This window comes from Rhyacophila brunnea, unplaced genomic scaffold (assembly GCF_057557595.1).
Source record: "Rhyacophila brunnea isolate RB1 unplaced genomic scaffold, BYU_Rbru_1.0 scaffold_9, whole genome shotgun sequence".
NCBI lineage: Eukaryota > Metazoa > Arthropoda > Insecta > Trichoptera > Rhyacophilidae > Rhyacophila > Rhyacophila brunnea.
In genome coordinates this window covers 33567288-33582407 of record NW_028233361.1, presented here as the reverse complement: position 1 = coordinate 33582407, position 15120 = coordinate 33567288, and the positions used below count along the sequence as shown (strand labels likewise).

The 15120-nt window shown below is 30.0% G+C and overlaps 1 protein-coding gene across 2 annotated transcripts in view; it reads left to right on the top strand.

Moving 5' to 3' along the window:
• Positions 1-15120, top strand: part of Mp (collagen XV/XVIII-type protein multiplexin) — a 971377-nt gene that overhangs the window by 795811 nt on the left and 160446 nt on the right. For both annotated transcript variants that reach the window (XM_085959748.1, XM_085959749.1), the window contains one exon: positions 12603-12711. In XM_085959748.1, the coding sequence (XP_085815874.1) occupies positions 12603-12711 (109 nt within the window). The remainder of the gene's footprint in view (positions 1-12602; positions 12712-15120) is intronic.

Sequence of the window (15120 nt, the reverse complement as noted above, 5' to 3'; positions counted from 1 at the left end):
ATAACGAGCAGGAACAAAAAATAATTACTTATAATGTAATTATCTTAAATTGATTTTAAATTATAGTACCTTTTCCTATATATAACTGGATTAAACTAACTGTAATTTCGCTTCGTATTGCCAGTATTTGCTTATATTATAAATATTAAAAAGTAAGCGACAGTGGTGAAGGGTGGATACTGGATATAAGCTGTTGACATCCGACATCATTTATAGTGCACACTAAACTTTGACTGAAATATTTATTCGTTTTTATTGGACTAAGAATATAAATTGCATATTAGTGTTAGCTCAAATTGAATTTTAAAAACTAAACAGCACTATCTGCAATTTTTATTCGTTCAATGAAAACAAATATCATGACTGACTAGTTTAGTGTTTAGTATGTACTATTTATGTCGGATTTCCGCAGCCTACTTCTACTCTTCGCCAGTCATAAACAATAATTATAAAATATATATAAATCCTACGTATATTTCAAAAATCTTAGTGGCGTTATCAATAGGTAAATTTATTTATATCTTGTAGCAGAATTCAAAGACTAAGGATTATTATGAAGTACCTCTCTTTTACTTTATTTTTTTATAAATCCACTGGTATTTTAAAACCACAGTATTTTAATTGGTTACTGCTTAAAATACCATTATTTTCATCATAATGTTATTTCTATATAATATAATAGCTATATATATAAGAGTGGTGAACCAAAATTTGTAACCACACAATGTTGTTTTCACCTCTTCAAGAACAATATTTTCATCAAAATTTTCTTTTTGTAATGTATAAGTTAATTAGTAATCATCTCAATAAAGTTACGCTAAGCTCCACGTGTAGCGAACTCTCGCGGAAATATTTATTATGTTAACATTTTCAGGTTATTAATTTCAATTTTGCAAAATAAATTTAATGTATTATTATATTTAACCTACCAAAAAACCTCTTAATAATATTGAAGCACCTAATGGTTTTTCCATGAATCAAAAGATGTTATTTGCATTCTAATGAATTTCGGTTTTATATAATATATTTGATATAAGTCTAAAAGGGTATAAGAGAAGAGAACGATGAAACATATTATGTAGAATTATTGCCGAAGCTGCGAATGGCCATTTTAGAAAGTTACAGATAAACAGGATTTTTGTATTAGGTAAAAACTCATCCCGAAATTTAGTAGGTACTGCAGTATTTATGGTGAATATAATTAATGAAGAATATAATGTAACAATGAATATGAAATGAAGTGATATTTACGTGGTAGTTAACATTGGCAAAGACTCCATACTAGGCGATTATTTGAAGCCTACCTTCTTAAGAAAAATATTTTTTAATTGCATATTGACTTATTTATATAATCACTTGATTATAATATCGTCTCTGTTCTGGCAAAAAATACTAACTGGAGAATAATAGTTTTGAGTAATTTGACTTTGAAGTTGTTAAAATGTTTGAAATGGTCTATCATGTGAGTTTATTAAGTAATCGTAAAAAGGATGACTTTAAAATAAAGACTGTTTATTTATTAAGAAGGTTTCCAGACGGTAAAGTTTGAAATAAGGAACATTTTGGTATTACTAACTCAATATGTCATTTTTTCGAATTAGTGTCTTCTGCCAGAACAATGACGATATATTCTATAAAATAATTTATTTTGCCAACGAGAGATGCCGTATGTATAGGAATGTATTGCACAGATAATAACAAAACAGTCTGCAAAGGTTTTAAAAAATATACCACAGCATGCCATCTGTTTTGACGTAAATAAAGATCGGATTATGTTTCAAATAATTCTCAATTTTTTTCATATGGACTTTACGTTACGTAGCCTTGCCCAGTCTATCGATTTATATGAACTAATGTAAACTCCTATCGCAGAGCCTAGAACTAAATAACTAATAATTAGATAATTTTAAAAAATAATTTCTATGGTGTTTAATCGAATATTAATAAATATAGACTTTTTTTGAAAATAATAAGAACTTTTATCTAATAATTTTTGATGCATATAATTTTTTTGAAAAAATACATGCTTAATTTAAACTGATCACTTAATTTTATGTCGTCATTGAGTTTTTGAAGTTTCATTAAATTACTGTGTCGTTGTCATTAGTGTGTACCTATTTATTAGTAGTAATATCGTATTAACTTCTTATTTCTCGTAAGTATATCTGACAAGTGTGTTCTTTTTATCAGATCTTGACAGCTTACCTCTTTCCAAAAGTCACCCTTTTCCACTGGTAGATATTCACTATTTTTTTTAAATAGGTAAAAAATTGTTAATTCTACGATATTTGAGCAATTTATTTTGACAGCTGTTTCAAGCTGTAAACTGATCAGAACGATAATTAGATAAAAAAATTCAAAATAGTAAACTGAACTCTTATAACCTTTCAGGTTATGATAAAAAGAGGGACTGTATTGTGTTAGCCGTCTCGCACATCAAACATCGTCTCGTTAAGCACCGTTTTAAATACGTCGATGTGTTGTCATCGTTATTCACAAAAACACGTTGCCAAACGGAGATCCGCACATTGGTGCAATGCGACCTTTTAGTTTGAAAAAAAAATCTTTTGCTGCTAGCAATAAATTGCATGCGTATCGGACTGCGAGTCAAAGCCGCCAGAACGCATACGTACACCTACGAATTGTTCATTCCAATACTTTTAAAATAATTTAATATACGTTTCGAGAGGTTACGCGCGACTGTCGCTAGGTGTCTATGTGCACGGTTTTCAGCAATGCAACATCGGAGCGACGTTCCTAGAAGGTATGATTTATGACTGTGCGGTAGACGAGGCGAGTTTAGATATGAGAGCCGGCTTAATTAATAAAGTTTCTTTCTTACGACAGTGGGAAAAAAAATATTTTAATATTATAACTACATTAAGAGAGATATAATAATATATATAGCATGTAACTAAACGAATAACTAAATCCGGAAATATTCAATTCATATAAAAACGTAACTTAGTCATGTATGCCTGTTTGTCTAATTTGATTGTTTTGTATTTTTGTACTCATATCCGGACTATTTTGACAGCGCGTGCAATTGTATGCGCGTAACAAATTCACAAGCGTATTGAATAAGCTAGCACATACTCACTGTGGTATTAAATAAAATTAACATGACTTTACAAACTATGAATTGTGTACTTACCACTTTGTTGCACAACAGGTGTCGTCTCACAATACGGATTGGGGAATTTCATGTACAATAAAGTATAATTAATCATTAGAGTGTACGATCAATTAAATGCCTTATAATTTAAAAATATTGTATCAACAAATACAATTATCCTGTACTGAAAATGTACTACCTTCGTCTAATAATAATTATAAGTTTGGTCAATTTATGTTGTAGCTTTTTTATTGTGTATCGTTATTTTCAAAGATTATTTATTCGTTTGAATCATTTGATTATAAGTCCTCGTAGCCCTACTAAACTTTACGCTCTTTTAACAAAATAATTACAATATAAAATTAACTTTTAATATACAACGTTTTTTAATTTTCTTTGAATTATTATGTTTAACATGCTAAAACTTTTACTTGATATGAAGTAAATAAAAAACAAACAAACAAATACAGAATACTGAAATGACATTTACATTTTGATTTCCATAGTAACGCACGTATATATTAATAATTTAGTTGCTAGGACCACCCCCTTAGCAACCAATAATAGTCTTTTACTTTTTACGGATTTTTCTGAAATAACTTTTCATACAAAACAGAATTAATTGAAAATTAATTCAATTCTGCTTAAAGATGGCAAAAAGTATGATAAGAATGCATTGGCATCGTGTTCTGATATATTATAAAAGTTCCAAATATCTAGCTAGTCGGGAAGTTAGTTAAAAATCGATTGCAAGATTTGTACTGGACAAACAACCACCGGACAAACAAGAATACGACCTAATAAAAACATTGTAATAAATTTAAAATTACGTTCGTTCGACCAATTTATACATAATATACGTCAGTGATGGCGAACCTATGGCACGCGTGGCACTAGTGGCACGCGAGATGATTTTGCATGGCACGCGAATGTTTTATTTTGAAGAGAAAAAATACACATTATTATACTTGTCTAATAATTTAAAAAATATTTGTTTTACAAAAAAATTACAAATACATAATATATAAGGTAGGTATAAAAATACTTATTTAATATTAAACTATAATGACGATATACCCATGAGTATTTTATTCGGTTTTTAATAGTATTTTTACCAATCGATGCGGAAACGGAAACGACGAAATTCATGCATAAATGACAGATTGCTTTGTAGTTGAAAAAATACCGGGCAAAATAAATACTCTTCACGAATAAGCATTAAGTACGTTTAATTGCAAATATCAATACTTATGCTTTATGCATCACACATAATATTATTTCACTAACCTCATAGTCATCAGGCGGCGGGGAAGCGTGAAAGAAGCGTGGTGAAATGCTCCCACGGTCTATAAAAAAATATTTAAAGAATAAAAAAAGATACCGATGCCTTTGGCTAGAAACAATGAAAAATTAGAACTCAAATATTATTTTTAAACCTTTATAATAGAATTTTTAAAAACATTTTTTTTTCATTTAAAATTTTATTCCTATAAAAAAACGTCAAACAGTCGAAAAATAATATTTGAAAAATTTTGGTACGCCTACGTAAAAACGTTCACCAACCCTGATATACTTACCTATTGTAAATAAATAAAATTCGTTGCTATTGTGGAACGATAGATAGTATCATAGTATCACTTGCAAAAACTACATATACGTTCATTACAATCTACTTAAATAATATTTTAATTAAGTCTTTGCTATTATGTAAGTAAAATCTAAGACGCAACTAAAATTAGGTAATTATTAAAAATATAAGTATGATTAAAAATTAAACATATTAACCTGTTTGATTTTCACACAAATTCTAACTATATTCTGAATAATATTAACACAGTGAACTCACTTGAAAATATATTTAAATATAATATACAACATACATGCGTATATACCGCAGCCCACAAAAGCGAAATACCCTTACGCCCTCTCAGCTATTTTAATTTAAGGTAATTAATTTAACCGTCTGGGAAAACAAACGTTCACTTCTACGTGTGTTGTTTTAACAGTAGTTGTGATCAGAGTACGCCAGCGGCATTCAACAGTTTTTGAATTTTGATCCCTTCTGCCTCTGCTAGCTAGTCGGATGAAAACGTTAAGAGCGGACGTACTCAGCGTGGGTCAAAATGGATCTTTTTTTCTATTTTCAAAGCATGATCCTGGACATTCCTTAAACGTTGTAGATAATCTATTTATATAATTTTGAAGCCTTATAATCCTTTATATTTATTTTAAACATTTAATGACTGCAAAAAGTATTTTTATTACATAAAATAGTGTTCTTTTAAACCTCTCGCTCTAATATTTTAGAATATAATCATATTTCAGTACATGAATGTGCAGCGGTGTTAAGATTTTTTACATTTATTAATTTTTAAACTCATTTATAAAACCATTAGTATAATTTATGACGAGATAATTTTTGTAAAATATTTACGATAAAAAATAATATTGATAATCTCTGTGATCGCGTGTTTGTACATGTACCGTTTAAAAAAAATAAAAAAATAAAATGTTTAAAATAAATATAAAGAATAACAAGGCTTCAAAATTATATAAATAGATTATCTACAACGTTTAAGAAATGTCCAGGATCATGGTTTTAAAATGCAATAAAAGTTACATTTTGACCTACACTGAGCATGTCCCATGTTTTGATCGAACGATTTAAATTGGTAAACCTAATAAAGATACGTGTCTGTTTAATAGTAATATCTTAAAACTGTTTTTAAACTCAAAGATATTTAAAGTCTGTAGGAGTAAAAATTTCTCCTGAAATTATAAACATAAACTAAATAAAACTACACCACAGTAATGTTGTATGACATAAAAAATACATATAATACAATGCTCTCTCTCTCTTTCTCTCACTGTTATGACTGGGGAGTTTTTTTTATTATATACTAGGGAGTACCCGGCATGCGTTGCAATGCCACTCAAAGTAAGAAATTGTTTGTGTTTCAATTCTGTTTATTGAAGTGCTTTTGAATAGAAAATATTTTTTGGTGTGCACACGAATTCCAACTCGTGAGCAGGCCACATACAGCTGTTTATGTGAGAAGCATGGATTTTCCAAATTTGTTGTAGGAACGCATACAAATAGAAGATAGAATAGAAGAAGAAGATGATGGTTGTACTAAATCAGAGACCTTTGCGGGTGTGCGCACAACAACTCACCAAAGTTTCATCGCAATCAAATGAATGGTATATAGACGCATACGAATAGGAGAAGAAGAAGAAGAAGACGATGGTTATACTTATTTAGAAACCTTTACGGGTGTGCGCACAACAACTCACCAAAGTTTATTGCAATCGGATGAATGGTATAGAGGAATGCATACAGGACAGACAAACAAACATTCATATAGATTTTACTATTAAGTGATCTGAAGATGTGTTTTAGTCTAATAACTCAAATATAGTAGATTTAACAAAAAAGTTTGTTTTTAATCCATTTCATCGTCATGAACATAAACGAATAGAAGAAGAAGATGGTTGTACTAATTTATAAACCTTTGCGGGTGTGCGCACAATAACTCACAAAAGTTTCATCATAATCGGATGAATGGTATAGGAACGCATACGAATAGGAGAAGACGAAAAAGATAGTTGTACTAATTCAGAAATCTTCGCGGGTGTGCGCACAACAACTCACCATAGTTTCATTGCAATCAAATGAATGGTATATAAACGCATACGAATAGGAGAAGAAGAAGACGATGGTTATACTTATTTAGACACCTTTGCGGGTGTTCGCACAACAATTGACCAAAGTTTTATTGCAATCGGATGAATGGTATAGGAATGCATACGGGACAGACAAACAAACATTCATATAGATTTTACTATAAATTGATCTGAACATGTGTTTTAGTTTAATAACTCAAATATAGTAGATTTAACAAAAAACTTTGTTTTTAATCCATTCCATCGTCATGTAAACGCTTATTTAGAGAATAAATTTTAATTATATGGGACTCTTTACTTGAATAAAACAATAATATATCGCTTGTTCAACTCTTGCATTTTGACAGTGTTATTTTACAGTCATAGCATTTTATGAAGAAATCGTATACAAATCTTCAAGAACAACTAATGTTTGCAGTAGATACTAAGTGTGCATTTTTTAAATATTACAATAAGATCACAAAGTGGGAGTCCCAACTTTGCCTGCTTTTTCTTCACCCCAACCATTTTCTGGCATCCAGTAAAGTCGCTAAAATACCATCCATATGCTGTAAACGCTGCAGCTATACGATGCTAGTTGGTCTTGGGAAGAATCAAGTGACAAGTATTCTTACAGATGCAACTTGATATCCATATACCCCAGTTAAAGAGCGAACATGAAGACAGAAAAAGATTTTATCATGGCATATCGTTTGGAAAAATATGCTTATTGTATTAACGTTTTTATTTATTACGTAAAATTAGAATTTCAATAATATATTATATTATTTATCAATAATTGACAAAATGAAATAAGTCAACTAAAGATATTTCTTACATACTTACTTAATATTTATATTTCTAGCCAGAATTTTGACTTAAACGTTTTTTTGCCAATATACTGAGATGTCATTTCTCGTTCATATTCGACGTAGGTATTCCATTGATGTTTTGTCTGTGGTATATTAGTGAGTTTAAATATTTTGACAGAAAGTAAGTTAAAATGCTTTGTTGTTCATGATATTCAAAGTGTTCTGACAAAAAACAATTAGTCATATTATGTGGTCTGTAATACCACGTATTTTAAAAAAAAAACCTGTCGATACTTAAATCAAATAGATTTATGATGTATGAATATATAGTAGTAGTTATATATTATTTTAACACTTAATAATTATTTTTAAGGTATTTTAGTAGAAAATTTGGTACTGTTCGGTTATCAGGAATACAGCGGAAAACAGATTTTGAAAATACCCGATAAACTGGATTATTTGTTAGGTTAACCTAAACAAAGCTAACCTAACCCAACCTAACCTAACCTCACCCAAAATAACAAATAATTCAGTATATCGGGTATTTTAAAAATGTGTTTTCCGCTGTATTCCTGATAACCGAACAGTACCGAAAATTTTAAACATTTCTAATTATTTTGAAATCTTCAATTACTCAAAAAGAGTTATTGATTTTATACATTATGCTATAATAAATCCTGTATAATACGATTAAAACTTATTTTAGTATCCAAATTGCGTATTTTTTTTACCCTTTTTACCCATTTGATATAATTAGCATGTTATTTCAATATGGTTATTAAATATTAATTAAAAGGTCCGCAGTGAATGGATTTGATAACAAATACTTGTATTCATTCTTATTGATAGTTTGACTTGGATCAATCTTCACTGGTTTCAAGAAATGGTACCGGATCGTTGAAATGACTACATACGTATTCATCTTCAATTTTTTTACAAAAAAAAACTAATATACATAATAAAATTATACACTTTATAAATAAAAGCTGTTGGTGGAACGCTGTCATTCTTAGTTTAGGATTAGTATTTTTATTTAGTCAAGCGTTAGCAAGTTTTAGCGCTAAGTATATATTTCTTTAAATCAATTCATAAGGCCAATAATTATACCCAAACGCAATAATAAGTCACCCTTTTGACCTTAATGATGCATTATTATTTTGTTGTTGATAATTTTAATAGTAGTGAATTACCACTTTTACCCCATAACAATTATTATACCGACCTGGGTAAGTTTATATTAACATTCTTTTTGTTTGATGGTTTAATCACCCATTCCATTGGGTCATACATTGGATCAAACACAAGGATTCAGAGACGGGTGCTCTACTCACTAGATCACAATGCATGTAAAAGTTGACTCCATTAAATATTTATTTAATACGTTAACTGTCAATTATTATTGGAAATGTACTGTTTTAATTAAAATAAAACACAGTACGAAGTACTAGTTCCACTTATTTTAATATCAGTCAGTTCATTGTTTATTTCATTTAATATAATACAAATAATATAAGATAATAGTATAAAATATATTTAATTAAACATCTCCGACGTACGCCACTGCCTATTGTTTGCGTTATTAACCTATAATACTCAAATTGATCGTCCTATACTAATTCATCAGGCAACAATATTCACCTGACCATGGTTACATAGCGAATTCACAGTAATGACCTAATTGCTATCCAGTCAAAGGAATCACTTTATGTACATAGGTATCTATAACATATAGATAACGTTGGTGCGTGCCAATGGCTTTATGGCTTATAAACGTTAAGCACTTATATAAAGTAAATATTTACATTCTTGAGTATTTTAGTGAATTTCAAAAAATGGGTATACAAATTACTATAATATACTAAGGAACATAAAATAAAACCGAAATAATAGAATGACAACTAATGGCTGTGGTTATGAAGCTATATGACAGTATGTAATGTGGGTATCTAGTTATCTTATATATTAATTAATAATATAAATTCTACATAAAACACTTACGTCTATGTGTACATATTATATAATAATATTATACGACCTAAGATTTACCTAAATATTCACCGTATCCGTGAAATATACTTTTATGGTCTCAAAATGAATTATAATTTATAAAAAATGGTTTACCAGTTAAACTGTGTTTAGAAAAATATTTTTTGTCTCGTCACTTTCAATAACTACCGGAAGTAGCAAAAACATGTTATGATTCTAATAAATATATACATATAAATAACTATTTGTTTGCCTAAATGTCACTTATACAGTTTTAGTTAATCAATCTAGACTAAACAGTTAACCACTTATTTATAAGTCATAATCAAATATGTTTTATATAGAATATGGAGCTTTTTGTGGTTTTGACATCAAATTGTTGAAACAAGTTCTAGTTTGTCATAAATGACATTTTTTCTGAATAACAACCTTTTTAACTCTTCAAACATAGGTATTTTGAATCCATCTGAGATTGCTTGCAGAATCAAACTGTCATGGAGTGCATTTGGGCGCAAAAATAGTATCTTCAAAAGTGACTTCCCATTGTGTCTTAAGCGCGTGTTCAACCAATGTACCTCACGTATGAGTGTGAAACAAGGACTCTGTAAGATAAATAAAAAAATTAGCGTGATATAGAAAAATGTACGTTGGGCATAGCACCAAAAGACCACAAAATAAACCAATGGATAAGGAAGCAGACAGGATTACGCGATATGATAGAGGTTGCTAAATAGTATGGCAATAAGCTTGACATGTGAGTGAACAATTGCTGGAAAAATTCCCTCATACGGTGGTACCTAAGGTACCCAACGACTACAGGGAGTCCTTATCAACAACATCATACAGTTCAGTAGATATACAGGGTAGCGAAGAACTGGGGACCAAAAATAATGGAGAGAACTAGGGCAGGCATTCATCTGACATGTAGATCAACCCCAGATGATGATGATGATGATGATGATGATGATGATGATGATGATGATGATGATGATGATGATGATGATAATGATATAGAAGAAGATTTCCCTTAATATGTTTGGTCATTATTATTTTCATTAAAATTTCGGCTTCAAAATTTACATCATATTATATTAATGCTTAAATACATCGAGATTCTGCGGAACAGAAAAGTTGAACCCACGTTAGATACACACCGTATCCGTGAAATATAATAGTATGGTAATTATATATTTAGGTACTTCTTGGGTTCATGTTGGGTTCATAAGAACTCTCCGCATGTTATCACGTTGATTTAGCAAAATTATCTTATAACGAACCACTAATATACTAACACGGGGCATCTCACTTACATTTTGAACCAAAATATAATGTAAAATGTATAAAAATGGAATATTGCATGAAAGGTTTACACCTTGAACATATTATTTTTACCATATATTATACTACTCAGATCCCTCGTTAGTCAATAAAATCATTTTCATCACCAATACTGTTACAATCCAATCTACCTGTTACAAATAATAAGCTTCTTCCACTGCCAGTCACCTGGATGATATACCTATCTCTTTCTACACAATCCAACCATCCCTGTCTAGATTTTCTGATCCGTCTGTCATCATTTAATCTTATCCACACTAAATCAAAAGGTTACGTGTTCAAATAACGTCGGGGTCACCATTGTGGGATTGACTGTAGGTGGGTTATCAGTGAAACACGTGCGAATACTTTTGATATTAGATTTATTTGAGGTGTTTAAATAAAGATGTAATTTTGACTTGTGTGCGTGAGTGTGTTATGCGCGTGTGCTGTACCCAAAGAACTGCAACGGGCTGAGCTCCCGTGGGATACTACATGTTTTTGCTTCTTGTATATTTACTCTGTTTCTTTAACTCCTGTTTTCGTATAGTCATTTTGGGAAATTATTCTTACCTGTTATTAATTTTTCGAAGCATAATATGCATATGAGGTACTAATATCTAGTAATATCACACCAAAAATCAACAGTTCCTACACACTGTGCTACGGCTACCATTTTAAAAAAAAATGTCTAAACGTGCAATATATTTTCGCTTTTACTGTTCAATATAATTTATTATATTAAATAGTGAAATACATTCAATATACTTTCTGTCAGATTTTAAATTTAAATCATAATTTTGGAAAAATTGCAACATTTTCATTTTGTATTTCCATGATATATATAAGTACAGGCAAGCCCTCCGCATGAGCCGATTTTAGTTAGTAATGTTTTACCAAGTGCATAGCCAACACGCCAGTGTTGCCCTAATATAATTTATAAAAACATCGCTTGTAAAATTATAACATTGGAATAAATATTCGATATCTGGCAAAACTACGACATGCACACAGTCACACATATTTTCGAATAACCCAGGAAAGGGTTGCGTAGGAAGCGTGAAGAGAGCGAGGCAAGTGCGTGAAAAAGTTCGTCATGTTTTGAGGGACAAACACTTGCAATAGCTCTATCTATATTTTTCTATAATCTAAAAGTACAGGTATATATTTTTATGATGGTGTAATATACCTATTATTTTTTTTTCAAATGTCATATTTCACGTGATTATTAATGTTAATTCTAATGATGAGAAAAGACAGGGACTCATAATGTCATATACATAATAATATCATAGACATATCATAAAAAGTTCACAAATTATACACGCGTAGCTTACAATAATACTTGAGTCTTCAATGAATTACCGTCCGTAAATGGTTTATTATTTAGCCACCATATTGGTAGCGTTTTTACTTTTATCTGATAAATCTAATAAAAAATTACCAATGATTATTATATTGAATTTTATTTCAATAGTTATTATTTTTTATCTTCAATTTTTATAAGATAGCTAATACAAAATTATCTGTGATAGGGGAGCTTTCAAATCTCTCGCACTTGCGACCATGGATACAGGGTCGGGAATACCTGCCTTAAACCATTTTAAACTTGCCCGTAATCTGTGTTTGCTCATGTTAATTATTCTATACGGTGTTTTCTATTTGAGTGTCTCCGCAGTACTAATTTAAGTGTCTTTTAATGTTTTCAGGTGGACCAGGAAGAAGGGGAGGACGGAAATTCGGCGAGAGAAGGCTCCGGTGGTGTTGATAGTGGGCCAAACCTCCCTCCGTTCCCGCCTCCACCCCCTGGACTCGACGGTAATAATTCACTTTAAATGTCTTATTCTTTTTTGTTATCAGGATGTGGTGGTCACGGAGACAATGAATTTAGGTGTTAGCTGGTTGGTTAGCTATGTATTATTATGGTATACATACATACTCGTATATATTATGTATCTAGAAAAGATTTATTAGTAATACTAATAATAAGATAATATACCTAATTGTATGTAACTAACTATACAATTCATGACTTATTAAAAGTAATATTTTATTGTAAGTATTGAAGAAGTTTTTTTTTCTAAAATAAATATTTTTTTAAAACTTCAGAAATAAACCATTGAAACCATCGAAAAAAAATGTTTTTTTAAAAATGACATTTGGGATTTGAACTCAGATCATTTACTCTCTGGATAAGAGTTGTTATACATCAAACCAGTGAAAAGCAACCTTCTTTTTCACGACGGCTAGATTAAATTTCATAACCGTTTTGGAGCCTGCATTAATTTAACACTTACGTCATATTATATATTTTTCATATAATTATCCAGATTATTTTACAAAATAATAAAATTTTAATAATTTTTCAACATATAAAATATCGCAGCAGCCGCAGATTTTTCAACACTGCTTTAAGTAAAGAACATATTTAAAAAATACGAATGCTAAAGCCAGTCGACGTGCACCAATACTTTGAGTCTGGATTCAGTTTATTACTGTATGACGGTAAGACTATAAAATACAATAATCAGAAAGCGATTCGAGTATCCTCAAATATCACCAATGTTGAATACATATTTCGTTTTCGTACAGACGAAATATTTAAAATAACAATCTGTTTAAGTTTTCCAAATAAACTTACTTACAGCCTCACGTCTAGGGCAATGCACGTTCCTTATTTTTGTGTTCGGTGGCTTTAAGTTATCAACTCTATTTAACTATTTTTTTCAAAATTATGTAGATATTTACAATAATAAGAATATATTTTTAATATTTTATATGTATTCAGTCGATAAATATACTTATTGTTTTTCGATGACAGTAATCTGATGTTGACATTAATAATAATCGTCTAAACGTATGCAAACTACGTATTATTATATTCTAAATTCATTAAAAAAAACAATATAATTTAAAAAAAAATGTTAACCTTGTTAAGTGTAAAAATTAATTAAATTGTAAATGTTAAGTGAAAAAAGTTAAAAAAACGTATGGTTTCTTTAAATTCTTTTGAAATACTAAACCAACAGCTCTTATAACGTATAAACGAATTTCATGTAGATATTATTAGGTATAATCTAAAACATTAATAAAAAACGTACGTTTTGATACTTCAAACCATTCTGTCTTCACCATCTGAAATATGCTAGAGGCATCACAATTTGTAGTGTTAAACAAAATACATATATTATTAGAAACGATGACAATAATACTGTCACATTGCTGGATGTAGTAAATACGTGAAAATGCTAAAAACTTTTCAACGAGCTTTTTTTTGAAAGTTTAATTCCGGCATGTCACTTGGCTGCTGAAAGGTTTTTTCTGGAGGCTTTATCGAAGAGCCTCCCTGTCGACGTATTTAATCCGTCAAAGGGTCGCCATAATTTTATATTCAACACATGGCGGTAAATATTGTATTCAACACGCGACAAAAAAGCTCCTCCCCCTGTCGTGTTGGTATGATTTTTTTTCCATATCGGAATACTAATGTTTACGGTCCTCGCATATATTAATCTAAGACATGTTTTTGGCAAGCATGTTTCATATCGCAAAGCACATCTTTTAATGTATGTACATAGGTTCAAAGTATATAAAGCGTTAAAATATTGGATGCCGCTTTGGTACAAATTGCCTAATCAATTCATAAATTTAAATTGGACATTTTTAAAAACTTTTTTCAATCTTAGCAAAACGGATGTAACTTTATTTTACAGATACGTATTCATTTTTGTATCGCTCACTGTTAAATATTGCGACTTATTTTATTTATTTATTTATTTATTTAAGAATACAAAACATTGTGGACATAACAAATCTAAATTCAAGACGTACACAACATGAGATTTACATTGTAAGTCAAACATTACCCTCACAAGAGAGAAGAGAATATAGAAAAAGAAATATATATTATAATAACAATGATAATAACAAAAAAAATAATCAAAACATACTTAAGTACAATTTTGTACAGAAAAATATAATTTTTGAGAACGAAAAACCTAGAATTTATACAGAAAAATACAGTTTCAAAAACAAAATGCAAAGTACTCGTACATCATTGAAAATGTCTATGTCTTTAGGGAGCGCATTTACTAATCTTGCACCCCTCGCTAATGGTGCCTGATAGGCTTGACACGAGGAAACGGTTCCAATCTAGAATAAATCATGGCTGCGACCACGTAGGTAATTGACAGGCGCATGGAAATTCAAATTCATTAGGACACCAGG